A 14873-nucleotide genomic window follows, 5' to 3' on the forward strand; every position below is an offset into this window, starting at 1 on the left:
TCTCTTTATTCCAGAGTACTGAATAAGCTGGCAAACATAACTGTAGTACAGTAGCAAGGGCTTTTAGTTATTATTTTCAAATTGTGGCTAGAACCACAGGGCTGAAGTATTCTAAGAAAGGGAAACAGGTGATCTGAGAAATTACAAGTTTGTCACTTGACAAAAACAGTACATAGAGTTTATAAACAAATCCAGAAGAAGAGAATAAAAACAAAAATAAATGAAAAATAAAATAAAATGTAATGACTTAGGAAATGGAAGGATTAACTCAGTTACTTTTCTTTAATGCTGTCTTTTCTAGTGGGGGGAAAGAGTAAAACTAATCCATCTGGAGTTCAGTAAACCATCTAATGTCAACTGAACCGAAAGCCATAGGATAAATTATTAATGATGTGGTAGTTGTAAAGTAGCAAAAAAACAGTACGATAAGAAAGTGTTTGAAGGGAGACAGCAATGTTTGACAGGGAACGATACGACCCAAGGGAGGTAACAGCAGAAATTCCTCAGTCAGTCTTGGAGTTTATCTTTTTTACTGTTTTTAGTGACTGGGACATAAAAGGAAGAATTAGGATGATGAAAATTCCTGATGGTATGAAATTGAGAGGGTCTATCAGTACAAAGGAGGATCAGAATATCTTACAGAACTAGACACATGATGTTGCAGGATAAAAGTTACAGAACTAGGTGAACTATAATTACATAAAATAAAAGATCACGCATTTAAAAAAGAAAGATGGTAAGTAAAACGGAAAACCTATACTGTATAAGAAAACTAAAAGTATTTAACTTGTTTAGCTTTGGAAAACAAGACCTGAGAGAGGCTATGATTTATTTCTATAAATGTTACAGGGAAGTAAACCTATCAGGGACCTACTAGAGCAAAAGTTTAGTGCTGGACAGGAACAAATGGGTATATAGGAAGTTGTATACAGTTTGCTAGAAAAAGATGTCCAGCCTTCAGATGGTCAAGTACTAGAATACCCTCCCTATAGCAGTAGACCCAAAAACCTGATTGGTTTTAGGATGGAGCTTTTATGCTTATTAGGGTGGAATAGGTGATATATTTGTTTACTGCAATAGCAGGACCTGGTTTCAATAGCCTAGCAGGTCCTTCCCATTCCTGGATCACAAGGAAAGATGTGCCTCTCATTTAGTGCACCTTAATATTTCTGAAGGTCCTATCAAACACCACTGTTACTAGAAATCAGCTCTTTTGTAACCTGCTAGTATATTATGTCGGCGGTTTCCAAGACATGGAAAGGTCTCCTCTTCTCTCCTCTCTCTCAAAAATCCTGTTAGAGCTCTAAGTGAGGTGCCTGATCACCATCAACATATTATTCTTCTTGACTCTCCTTATCTTTTTTATTGATTTCCTGTCAGTTTTAGCAGCCACCAGCCCAGGGGTAAGAGGGGTTTAGGAGACGCAGAATCTCAATTACAAGATAGCAGTATTAGATAGAATTATAATTTAAAAAATCTGTCTTGCTGTCATATTGGCCGAATATTCAAGTCATTAAACATTTCATCAATATACCTCCAGTCTTGTGTTACATTGATGGAAACAAAGCGATAAATATCAGGATGAACAGGAGAAAAAGGCTGGCAAATAATGCTTTAGAGATGAATAAGAAAAAGACCTGGTGAGATGTACTGAGGTATGAGGGTGATAAACAGCCTCGGAGATGCTGGGGTGAATGCAAAAGTAAGGTGCAGATACCTAAAGGACTTCCTTTAGCTGCCTAGGTCAGGGAGCAGTGGCAGCTGGAGCATAAAGGGAGAACTAGGTCAAGGAATGGCATGTGTTTTCTCTGGATGACACAAGTGTTACTGAACTTTGAGTCTGAAAAAACTCTTGCCAGTTTTTGTGGGCAGGGTGGTTATCTTTAGATAACACATCAAATAGATGGCAAGAATGATGTTCCATAGCACAGTACAAATAAACACATGTGCCTGGCATCACTTTGTGACCTTGTTTTACTTGTCTTTTCTTGCCACATGCTTGTCTTTTTTTGGTTATGACTCTGACTAGGTATATGACTGTATCTCTGCATGTTTTGTGATGCTTTTTGAAACTGATAAAAAAGAAGAGAAAAGAAAAAAATCAAATTCAGCAGCAGATACGTTAAAAAGTTCAAAATCTCTTTAATCACTATTTTAAAAACAGTAAATGAAAGGAAATATTATTCTAACCTTTCAATTTCTTTTTTCTGTCCTCCAAATGCTACCACAGTTCGAATTGCTGCCAGAACTTCCTCTGCAACAGCTCCTGCTTTTGCATATGCAGTTAGTTCTTTGTTGGTGAAAGCAGAAATGATCTGTGTAGAAGCAAAATATTTTAACTCTCCTGCTCAACAGAAATAAATGTGCTCAAACATTGTTCTGATGTCTATGAATTCTTAATTTACTGTACAGAGTTTCCTACCTACTTTATTATATTTATAAAGACTTACAGCAGACTTCACATGTGACTTGTAAGGCAGAAATTTGATGAAGTACATCATGACAAGGCTTGGATTGCATAAAACATCCTAACTAGAAAAGTGCACATTATCTGCTGCCAAGAGATGACGTTGAATTGAGGCTGAGGTTCAGTTCTATTACACTTCCATCAGTACGAAAAGTTAGAGAAGTTCTTGTGAAAAGACTAAGGTCCCTTGCACTCAGAGAGATTCGCGCTACTCTGGTGTCTGGGCAGGACAGAGTGGCCATCACGCTGCTCTGGTTTATGTCAGGACAATTGAAAGTACAGAGAAAAGGAACATTTCATGCTCTTGATATGCAGTAGATTGCAGATTAAACTATAGCAGAGTCCTCATGTGCTATGAAATATTAAAGAATTCTCATTTTAAATAGGGTTGGGATTTTCGTCTTAGTTGAAAGGGCAAGGTTCTCCAGCGTTATTGAAATTCAGTGGTCAATTAGTACATAAAAACCTTATGTCCCTTTGAAATTCTTACCCAAAAGCAATTATAGTTCCATGGATAAAGACTGCATTTTTTTCCCCCTCAGAATAATCTACATTCACTGTTTGTATGCTATTTTAATTCATCGAAAGCTGAGCAAATGACAGAGAAATGAGTTGGAGCACAGCCCATCCGCGGGGGCGCCTGCCTGTGCCCACGTTCTAGCCGTGGGGGTGATGCCCTTGTTACCTCGCGCTCAGAGCCAACAGAAAAGGATTATCATGTGAAACCTGGTTTTCTGCAGGTTCATACCAGAGCTTACTGGCAGTTATCTATGATGACCTCAGCTGTGTATTTTTACTTTATTTATTTATTTTATTGATAGTACTTGGCTATTTTGGTGCGGTTGTTGTGGAGATTCAGTGAAGAAGAGAAAGGCATTGCTTTTTTTACGTTTTCATATGAGAGTATATTCTACTTAAACAAACTTCTTTATAGCAGTATAACTGTGTCCACCGTGGAAGCACTGCATATCTTCAACTACACTAATGTCATCATGCACCTGTTGACAAGTTTCTGAATGTAGGCAAGATCTAAGCTAAAAATTTTTAACTCTTCTAATTTCACTAAGAGCAATAGTGCATTTTTAAGTCTTTTTAAAAAAGGGGTTTTGTATAAGTTACAGTTTAACAGACCATTGAAAAAAATGACGCATTTTGCCTACCTTTGCCCAGAGCGCTGATGAGAATCCCAGAACAGGACTGACTGCCAGGATCACAAGTGTTAATTTCCACCCTTTTGTAAAACCAACTATAAATCCAGTGAAAAAAGTAGCTATTGCCTGAAAGAACATTGCAATTTTTTCCCCTATTCCTTCATTAATCTTGGAGATGTCACTAAAAAAAGCAAATGACATCCAAACAAACAAGAAGGTGTGAAAAACAGAAAGGTGTTCTTTGGCTACAGTATACTTTGTCAATATATTTCATCATATTTCCAACACTTACAGTCCAGCATGACTACAAGTTTACAGCTATACAGAGCATGGAGCATCATTTTCCAAAACCTCTGTTTCTCAACACTTGTTTAAAATGATAGCATAGCTTACAGCTGAGTTTAATAAGACAAGACAACATCGCTCTGAGGGACGTATTAAAATGATATTTAACAGTCATAATAATTATTATGACATAATTCTAAATTCAGTTAATAACAAACTGGTATTTAATACTTACTCTACAAGTCTGGTGTTGAGCTCTCCCACATCGTTTACGTCAAACCATCCAATCTCCTGTCTCAATACAGCGTGAAAAAATTCCTGTCTGATTCTCTTTATTTGCCGACCAGCAGCTAGCGTCCAAAATGAAACTTGAATGTAGGCAGCAAAAAGAACACCAGCTCCTATTACAGAATAATAGTATGCATATCTAAGAGGAAACAAATAGGAGAAACGGTTTAAAATTGAATTCTACTCCAAACAAAACACGTAGCAGGAGCTTGTGATTCCGTTATTCATGTAGGCAATTAAGCCAACACTCTTTAGACTATCCGCCTTTTCTCTTTCTTCAGTATAATGAACATTTTTTACAAGTTCTTTCAGAATCAAATTCGAGTTGTTATATTCTCTTCACTTATTATGCAATGTCCACAAATTATCACAAAAGTTTTAATTTAAAAATGGGTGACTCAAAGGTCAAGAAGACATGGACAAAAAAACAATCTTAGAATCATTTATCTAATCTTAGAAATACTTTTAACGCTGCATGACATCCGAGAACAAGATTTTAAAAAATGCTTAAGTGATGTAAACACAAGAATAATATAGATTTTGGGAAATGCATGTTCGTTTAATGAAGTAAGGAAAAAAATACTGAATTTTAAATGTTTGCATGCCATCATCATTTCTTTTATTTAGACATCTTTGAGAAATTTGAGTTTGCTTTAAAACTTTTGTACATTCCTAAGGAAAAATAAACAAATTAGTGTCTATGTACTGTTAGTTCGATTAAAACAAAATAAGGCTCCACACATACAAGAAAAAGAAAAAAAAACAAAGAAAGCTATTCAATGTACTTCTGTTACAAATAAGTGACAAAGGTATTTCATTTATAATCAAAAGTCAACAAAATAGATCATATTTAAACTGAAAAATACTAATAGTTTAATGGATAGCTTAAAATTAAATGAATAACTGAGTGTAGACCTTAATCATTGTCAGCACAGTAGAAAAGCTGTGAAAAGCCACAGGACTGGGAAAAAAGCAGAATTACTCTATTAATATTAATATAATATTTGTTTCAACATTTCACTTATGCCAAACCACAACAGAATGAATTTAATTCTGTGTCCAAATCCCTATTAATTATGCTTATTTTAAAATATCATTAGTAAAAATTAATTGGAAAATGAAAAGATATTGAGAATCATTTGCTTAATGACAATCATTGACAGTTATATCTGAGAGTCTGTTAGCTTATCTGCATGACAAATATACCCAATGTTTATGTTTAGATTCCAGTTCCAGAATTTAGCTATATAATTTTTGTATTAATAGTTCCTAATTCTCATAGTAAATAGGAGGGGTTGTGCAGCAAGAGCAGCATTTGCAGTCTGCAGTTACGCACTTCCTTCAAGGACCTGTTCAGCCTGGCCTGTTTTTCAAAACGTGTACCCTTCTCTAAAGTTGAAAGAAAGGCTAGTCTTTTTTTCCTCTGCAGAAAAGGTCATGAAGAAAGAGGAGCCAGGATTAAAAAAAATTAAGCGGGGAAACAAAGAAAACCTAAAAAGGGCAATGGACAAAGAAATAAGAGATTGGGTATAGGTGGACAGAGGGAGAGAGAGAAAGGAATAACTCCCCTCCCAGCCTAAACCTGAAAATTGCTCAGACTATGACACCATGTGTTCCCACAGCCTGCCTCTGAAAATAACTGGTGCTTAACATCTTAGAAGACTGCAAAGAAAAAAGAATTAGTATGTCAATAAGAAAGTTTAATCTGGATGTCCATTGCATGGCAGTCCCTACTTCAAATTTATCCAGTTAGAAATGTTAAAAATACATGAGCATACTAAATTTTTGGCTTAACTTATATTCTTAGTTAAGGGCTCTACAGATTTATTGGACACTGTATGAAAAGTATTTTTTAATCTATTTTAAATTTGTTGTCACTTAATTTCACTGGCTGCTCTTTGTCCCTATAGGAGAAAAGGATACATAAGAGTACTTGATTTACCTCCCCAGCTGCAGTCATTGCTATTACTTGAGCGGACTTGAGTGGACATTGCTATTACTTTAGATGGACGTTCCTCTGTATTTGTAGTAGCAGTTGTTAAAGACAAAATGAAAACTGAAAATCTGGAAAGCGAATGGAAACTCCACTGTGCATGACTTCACAGTTCTCTCATTTTGTTTTATTTATGGAAGAAATATAAAGCTATTTTGTCTTTTAGGAATATCTTTAGAATTTGTATTTATTATCATTACAAAAAACAAACTGTCAATTATTCTTAATGTATGATCCTGTGCAGTAAGAACATGGATTTAATGAATGGCTTGCCAAGGAAGTTACCATGAGCTTTTGATGTTGAAGGTTTTGCGTGGGGGAGGAAAAAAGGGAGTAGAAACTTCATTTCACTTTTTAAAATAAAATTGGTTCCTAATTTGATGAGCCAATGGAGTTATGTGAAAATGGTAGCCACAATTTTCACACATTACTAGGACCTCCTAGGTACCATTCTTCACAATGTTTATAAACTAATAGAAAAAATGGTATTTGAGGATTGTAAGTAACTAGTTTACTTTGTCAACCAATTTGATGCTATTCCATTATGGAAAAAATGAAGTACTTTTGGGGCTCTACATCTGATTAATTCCAAGATATTGGGAAATTCTTTAGTCAATGATCAAAATATTACTGGTTTTGATGAAAATTAGAAAACCAAAGAGCAAGAAATGGAGAATCTCCATAGAAGCCCTTGCAGAGCTGGCACAGTGCTCTTTCAGCTATCAGAGAGTTTGCTGCTCCCAAGACCTCTGCCCCAATCTGGTGGGTTGCAGCCATTCACACATTTTATTGTGGCTTGTCCTCTTACAGTATTTACCCACTGAGAGAGGAAGGAAAGCAGTAGAGAAAAGGAAAAGAAGTGAACGGAAAAGTTGTGACGGGAAGAAGAGAGGAGGACCCGGCTTGCTAGGTGGGGAACTGAAGGGGAGCATACGGCATCATGGAAGGGGAGGATGAGGAGCAAAGGGTATGCAGGCAAGGAGGAAGAGCAAGAACAGGAGCATACACTGAGGGAAAGGCATTGAATTGGTATAGGAGGAGAACAAGCTATTCTGACATGCAAGAAAAGGAGGAATAAGGCTCCCTTTGAGCTTCTAGCATAAAGATCGCATGTTTACAGGAGCCGTTTGCACAGATGATGTCGAGGGAATTTGGATAGGAGTGGGAAAATACAAGATCCTCCTGACTCATACAACGACCTTAACTTAAAGAAATAACAAAAACTGAATTCCTTCAGTTGCATGAAACATAATGAGATTAATCTTGGGCTAAATATTAAAATAATCTTTAGGAGATAATGGCTTGAGATCCCTACTACAACAAAAGAAGGAAAATCATGAGGAGAATGAAAACTTGCCTATTACCTGGTCATTTCTTCCTCCAACTTTCCCATCAGATTGTAATAAACATTTTTTATAGAAAAATTCAGTGATATGTTGTTCAATAAAGAAAAATTCGCTAAAGGAAAAAATAGAGAAAATAATGTTAATTAGGTTTATTAAAGCACAGATTGATAACTTCGTTCTGTAAACTCCTACTCCAGCACTGCTGAATGAAGCTTAAGAGCATCAGTTACCTAGCACCTGACTGTATGTAAGGGAGTTGGAGGTATGAACCACATCGCGAAAGCATTTTCTAAAGCCAGAAGTGAAACCTTCTACCAACAACATAATTATTAGCAAAGAAAGTAGGTTAAATTGAGCTACGGTATAGTCACCAGACTGAACTCCAAATTTCAAATACTATCTCTTCTCTTGAATGCATACTGATTGTATGAATATTTATAAAAAGCAATACGCTGCAGCCATAAAGCTCACCTTACTTAGTAGTATTTCTAAGTACTTTATGAATGTAAGTTCATAAGTAAGATTTAGAAAATTAGTGAATATGGTATTAGGCACTTCCTTCCAGTTGTCCAGGGGACAAGTGTTTATTAACTAATTCTTGTTGCCTAAGGCTAAAGATGTATAAGGGTTTGTCTACATGTGAAGATAATTAGCAATGAGCAATTCTGGAGTTTCTGAATATTTGTTTAGCACTTCAATTTTAGCATAGATGTGCCTGGTTCTGATTTAGCTCTGCAGTAAGAAGGTGACCATAAGAGCTTTTCAGATTTAGATTCTGCTCATTATATTTAGACTTGATCTTAATTTAGATAATTTTCAAGTGCAAATGCTTTTAGTAGAAATAAAATGAGAAGACACGGGTGGCAATACTTAACAGTTCAACTACTTTTGAGATTCTCTGAGGAATATTGTTATACCTCTGTGCACTAGTGACAGTGATTCTTGTCCAAATATTCAGAGGGAGTCCTTAAATCCCTGTGAAATCAACACTTGACAGGTAAGCTAGGCTATTAAAAACCAGTGTGATGATTTTAATGTATAGCATTTGGCTGAATCGTGCAACTATGAGAGAATAGTGTTCAACTCTTTGCCCTCTGTACTTCATCTACCTCTTTGTCAAAGGAAAAAGTGTTGGAGAAATTGTGAGATACAGCATGGAGGTCTCTGGAGAAGTTTAGGAAATTCCACATTCAATAAAATGAGCAAGGCTCTCACTAGTTTAGAAGAAAAGGTGAAGTGAGCGATGATATATGGACAGAAGGGACTTCTGGGTGCATCTCTCTGAATTCTAAAAACTGATACACTCTAACTAGGCAGCAGAGTGAGGGTGCTGTTTTTACTTAAATGTTTTAAATAATTAGAGGGGAAAGAGAGTATACATAGAAGAAAGCAATGAAGGAGCTTTTTCTAATAACCTCACCCATCAATCTGAAAGGCCTTTGCTGATCTCAGGAGAAATAAAATCATGTAAGACAGGCTCATCTTCTTCTACCTTCTAAAACATTTCTCTAAAACCTACATTTTTTATATTTCAGGATCAGTTTTTCACATTTAAGTCACGTAAGTGAAATAAATGTACATTCCTTATAAGAACTTTTCCTATTTTAAGGAAAGAAGACTTATGTTTGAAAGAAAAGAAATCTTGTTCAAATGACAAAAGTGGGTATGTATTAGGAGCTTTTGGAGGGGAGTTAAGTAAATAGACCTGTAATCATAGCCTTTGGGACACTTTTAATACGCTTTTAAAAATACACAGCAGTTTTAAAATATTAAAATATATAATGTTGTGGCTTATATATTTATTGCACTTTTTCTGTACTGAGGCTTTAGTATCTATTTTAGTTTCTGTATTAATTTTTCTTTAAGAATTTCTGATTTCAAGGGAGAGTAATACACATTTTGCCTCTTCTCTGTTTCTTTTACCATTTCTCATTCATCCATTTATTTTGTTCTTCAACTCCTTTAATATTTTATAATGGTTCCTTTAAAACTGCAATAACAGTTAACAAGTAAGAGGGCTCAGAGGGTTGTGATCAGTGGCACAGAGTCTAGCTGGAGGCCTGTAGCTGGCGGTGTCCCCCAGGGGTCAGTCCTAGGTCCAGTCTTGTTCAATGTATTCATCAATGACCTGGATGAGGGCACAGAGTGCACCCTCAGCAAGTTTGCTGATGATACTAAACTGGGGGGAGTGGCTGACACACCAGAGGGCTGTGCTGCCATTCAAAGGGACCTGGACAGGCCAGAGAGGAACCTCCTGAAGTTCAACAAAGGCAAGTGCAGGGTCCTGCCCCTAGGGAGGAATAACCCCATGCTCCAGTACAGGCTGGGGGCTGACCTGCTGCAAAGCAGCTCTGCAGAGAAGGACCTGGGAGTCGTGGTGGACAACAAGTCGACCATGAGGCAGCAGAGTGCCCTTGTGGCCAAGAAGGCCAATGGGATCCTGGGCTGCATTAGGCAGAGTGTTGCCAGCAGGTGGAGGGAGGTGATCCTGCCCCTCTCCTCAGCCCTGGGGAGGCCTCCCCTGGAGTACTGGGTCCAGTCCTGGGCTCCCCACTACAAGAGAGACATGGCACTGCTGGAGAGAGTCCAGCGGAGGGCTAGGAAGATGATGAGGGGACTGAAGCATCTCTCCTATGAAGAAAGGCTGAGAGAGCTGGGCCTGTTCAGCCTGCAGAAGAGAAGACTGAGAGGCGATCTCATCAATGCGTACAAGTATCTGAAGGGAGAGTGTCAAGAGGATGGGGCCAGACTCTTCTCAGGGGTGCCCAGCGACAGGACAAACGGCAATGGGCAGAAACTGAACCACAGGAAGTTCTGTCTGAACATGAGGGAAAACTCCTTTCCTGTGAGGGTGACGGAGCCCTGGAGCAGGCTGCCCAGAGAGGCTGTGGAGTCTCCTTCGCTAGAGACATTTAAAACCCGCCTGGACGCGATCCTGGGCAATGTGCTGTAGGTGACCCTGGTTGAGCAGGGGGGTTGGACTGGATGATCTCCAGAGGTCCCTTCCAGCCTCAACCATTCTGTGATTCTGTGATTCTGTACAGAAGCACAGAAGGCTGGTTGGAGGAAATATGGAATTGCTCAAAATTAAAGCCTTGTTGATTCTTAGAAGTGGACCAGTGAGGCATCTGGCCCACAGGATAAGAGCAAACTGGGAATCAACAGCTTCAGACCAGCTTCTATTCTGCCCTTTATTTTTCCAGGTATAGATCATAGTTCACTGTGTAAAAGTCATATTTCAACAACACCAGCTATGAACTACAACAGTTCTTACCTGAGTAAGAAATGTTTTCTGAGGTAATAAAGCTATCTGTCATGTCACCAAAGATTATCATCATGAGGGGGAGGCCTGCTCCATGGAGTATGGCCATGGTAGAGCCTAGCACCATGAGGAATTTATCCAGCCAGTCAGAGTACCGAAACTGAAAGTGGAAAGAGAACTGTGCTGAAAACTTCACTAATCACAGTAAATGCACAGTGTTAATGGTGCAGAAGCAAGCTGTAAAAAGTAAACCAGTAAAATAGCAAAATAATAAAATTGTAATATATAAAATAAAATGGTAAAATCATAACATAAATAACATCTTAAAAATTTTTAATAATATAATTGTAATAAAATATTAATAAAATATTAAAAAGTAAACATTCAACAAATTTTACCTTCTATTTAACTGCCTTCAATGGCATTTCAATTGATGAATATAACTGAAAGTAACAAAATAAAATATTTATATCTATAAAATATATATAAATACACATACACCCTTATAGTATCTTAACTTTGTACACACTTGGGGCTAGTGTGTCTTTACCACTTTAATTAACTTCAAGGTCAACATATTTAAAGCTGTACAAAAGAATATGTACTTTACTGCTTCTTATTTTTACTTTATTATTATTTTACTTTTCTTGCATCTTAAATATGATTATGTATTAAGAAGAGTAAGAAAGAATTTCATTATGCATTATATTGTACAGACATATGTAACTTGAAAATTATTACTCTGGGTTTTAGTCAAAGCATTCTGAAGCCACTCTCTTAAATTCGATTACCAGCCCTGCACGGAGGCAGGAACCCTCAGCTACTTTTGCTCACAGTAACCTTTAAATAGATTCTCAGTTCATGGTAACTGGGAGTTATCACCTTCTGCTTGCATTGAGGGATAAATCACCTCTCACACCGTGAAAAAAATAGTGGCTAGGAATGGCTAGCTCAGAGCAGCTAACGCGTAGGACCTTCTGTCCCCATCCACCAAATCAAGAAGAAGAAAGTGAGACAAGGGGGTAAAAATGTCTTTCTTGTTGCGTAATAGTCCTTGCGTATGAGTCCTTTGGTAAAAACATATCCACCCAACGGATGGGATGGTTTCAGCATCCTGTAGTGCTTGCGAGGCACCGCACATCTCTGTGCAGCCCCCGGGGTTTGCCTGGGACATACCAGTTTGTGTATGTGTGGTCCTCCTGTCAGAAAATAGGTGCGAGCACTCAGAAGCAGTCCGTGTGTGTGATTGCTAGCTGGCTCCCGAACCAAGAAGAGGGTTAATGGTTTTTCCTCCTGCAAGGGGTAGTGGTATCCCCAAAGCCAAAGGTGTGAAATAATCCCTGAAATCCCTCTCTCTTAAGGAAGTTGTGCTCTTTGGTGTACAGGTAGGGCCCATGGGGTGTACCTTTAGCTAGGTGCTCTTTGAAGGGAACCGGTTTTGCTCCAGCTGTTAACTGATTGGAGCTGCCCTGGTTTTTCTGGTTAGTCAGAGCGGTTTGATGCTTATCCTCTGTGAGGGGAGGCAGGAATTACCTATGTGTGGTTTTTCTTCGGTGAATTTGTACCACGAGCTTCCTGTAGCTTTTCAGAGAATGGTGAGGAAAACAGGAGCTATGCTCAGTGCAGTAATAACACTGGAAATATGGCGGTGGCTGAGAGTTTGATGCTCACTGTCATCATTTCTCTCTTGTGCAACAGTGGTTTTCTCTTGCTTCATCTGCTGGAAACAGTTTTGCTTTAAATGTCGGAATTATGCTTCAGGAATTGCCACTGCTGGAGATTTTCCAGACTTGCCAGGACAAAGCCCTGAGCAACGTGCTCTAACTTAGTTTAGCCTGGCTTTGAGCAGGACATTGTGCCAGATGACCTCCTGAGGTTCCTTCCAACCCGAATTTCTCTAGGATTGCTCTAACAGTGCAAAATGCATAAATATTGTGTCCTGAATATAAAGGAAGAAATCACAGAACTTAAAACTGTGTGCTTCCAAGTCACCTCGTCAAAATGAATACAACTATATTGTGAACACTGCTGTGAATCTCTCCTGTTGCTTGCTCGATATAAATGTGGATTTGGGTGGGGGATGGCTGAGAAGAGATGAGACTAGTTACCAATTAACACAATTCTAAAAAGTTAGAATCAACTGCAAAAGAATGACTTGAAAATGGAAACAATGATTTCTGAAAATACCTTTTTAAGAATATTCCATTAAGCACCTATGCCAGGTGCTTCTGTTTTGGGAGATGAAAGAAATTTCTGTCATATGCTACCCTTACGCATGGGATTTTCCTTTTCTTTCTAGCCATGCCTCCAAATGATCACATTTCAGGTCCATGTAACACCCCCCTCTCCATCTGCTAATAGAGCTATGTCAGCATCTGTTGGATGTAGCTGTGACAGTTAAAATCCCCAGCACTGACAGGATTTAAGCTAGTTTAGTCCATCTCCTGTGTCTGCCTTTTCTCTCCTTTCTGCTCCATTTTCCCTTCCCATTGTAGATCTCTGAGTACTCTATACCATAAATAGCAAAGTGCCTCCAGTATAGCTCTGCAGCATGGGTAGAAATATGCATATAAAAATAATAAATGTAAAACATTATGGCATAAAGTGATTGCTAAATATGCAAATAGCATGGAACTTACCACTGTTAATGGACTGACCATATTCAGTTTCTCAGGTTTCTTCTTGTCCCCATGGCTAAAAAATTATGATTGTATTTTTAAGTAGGAAGAGCACTTAAAATATCAAAGTAGATCTAATGCATTACTAATGCAACTACATTCTCTTAATTGTGCTCACATGTAAGGAGGAGATACAGGAAAATAAAATAGGAACTTTCAATATACTCTCAGTGAATTTCTCTGACCACTATCAAAAATATGTTCAAGAAAACCTTAGGTTTGGTACTGTACAAATACATGGAGTCTCCTGGAAGAAAACCCTGCAGTTTAGTTCTAGATCATAAGCTACTTATGTGAGACCCATGTTTAAAATCACAGCTCCCATTAAAAAGCATTGAGAGTGGCTGTAGCTAAATCCGGAGTGGGACTTAGATAATGTAGCAAAAGTCCTCTTGCAAACTTTACTAGTTTCCTCCTATCTACAAAATATTCCAGACTTTTTCTTAAAGAAGAGCATGGGGAGTTCTTTGATCATTAAAAGCTGCCTTTCTAGACTAGGCTAGGATCTAACAGTATCTACTGGCGATATTTTTAAATAGCTTTTGAAAGCTAGGTGGATGGGTTAATATAACTGAAATGTTACCTCTCGTGGTGTGTCAAAGATCTCTCATTTTGACGTTAATTTCAGATCATTAGACTGCAGTTCTGCAAACCTGTCCCTCTAATCATAAAAATCAATATACAGAACTGAACTTAGAAGAAAGTAATCTATTGAAATATGACATGGACTACAAAGAGGGGGAAATGAAACCAACCTGGAGACGGCAGAGGTGGTAGCAGAAAGAATGCAATGCTTGATCATGGTCAGAACACTTCTTGCAGTAAAAATTAAAAATGAACAGGTAGAATTTCAGTAAAATCACTTTGAATTTGCAGGGAAGTGTCTTTATTTTTCAGGGATTAATTATTTTTTTCACATCATGCAGAGACTCTAAAGATCTTCATATTGATCAGGCACTCCAGAAGAACCAAGTGTATCAGGCAGCACGGGGAACACATTGCACCATGCAGATGCAAAGCTACACAGACAGCTCTCAGGGTAGGTTCAGACAGCGTAGTTAGTTTTGGCAGACAGATCTAAGTAAATACTGAGCATGTGACACTGCTCCCAAGAGCGAAGCTCCCTCTCTCAGAGCTAAACCAGTGCTGCGTAAGGACATGTGAGTTACACTGTGTGAAGATACCCTCTGAGTTAATAACATGGTTCCCGGGGCTGGAAGAAGATCTGTGTCAACCGGTGTTAAAATGATGTAAGAGCTTTGCTTCCACTTGAAAAAGCTGAAGGTTTCCGCTTTGAAAAGGTTAGTTGAAGCACTAATCTTTAGCTAACTCTATCACAGGAAAACTTTAGGTTGCTGTTATAAATGAAACCAGCTTTAGATCCAAAATCGATAGTGACTAGT

At 38.0% G+C, this 14873-nt stretch overlaps 1 protein-coding gene and 1 long non-coding RNA gene across 2 annotated transcripts in view; one reads left to right on the plus strand and one right to left on the minus strand.

The window, feature by feature from the left end:
* The window catches only part of LOC104144102 (ATP-dependent translocase ABCB1-like), a 49775-nt gene that overhangs the window by 32763 nt on the left and 2139 nt on the right, over positions 1-14873 (minus strand). Inside the window, exons 3-8 of the mRNA XM_009674900.2 lie at positions 13432-13486; positions 10805-10952; positions 7549-7642; positions 4139-4330; positions 3628-3799; positions 2191-2315 (exon numbers count right to left, since the gene is read on the minus strand). Of these exons, the coding sequence (XP_009673195.1) occupies positions 2191-2315; positions 3628-3799; positions 4139-4330; positions 7549-7642; positions 10805-10952; positions 13432-13486 (786 nt within the window). The remainder of the gene's footprint in view (positions 1-2190; positions 2316-3627; positions 3800-4138; positions 4331-7548; positions 7643-10804; positions 10953-13431; positions 13487-14873) is intronic.
* The window catches only part of LOC138066302 (uncharacterized), a 63422-nt gene continuing 63145 nt past the window's right edge, over positions 14597-14873 (plus strand). Inside the window, exon 1 of the long non-coding RNA XR_011139601.1 lies at positions 14597-14771. This is a non-coding gene — a long non-coding RNA (uncharacterized lncRNA). The remainder of the gene's footprint in view (positions 14772-14873) is intronic.

Source organism: Struthio camelus, chromosome 2 (genome assembly GCF_040807025.1).
Source record: "Struthio camelus isolate bStrCam1 chromosome 2, bStrCam1.hap1, whole genome shotgun sequence".
In the NCBI taxonomy this organism is placed as follows: Eukaryota; Metazoa; Chordata; class Aves; order Struthioniformes; family Struthionidae; genus Struthio; species Struthio camelus.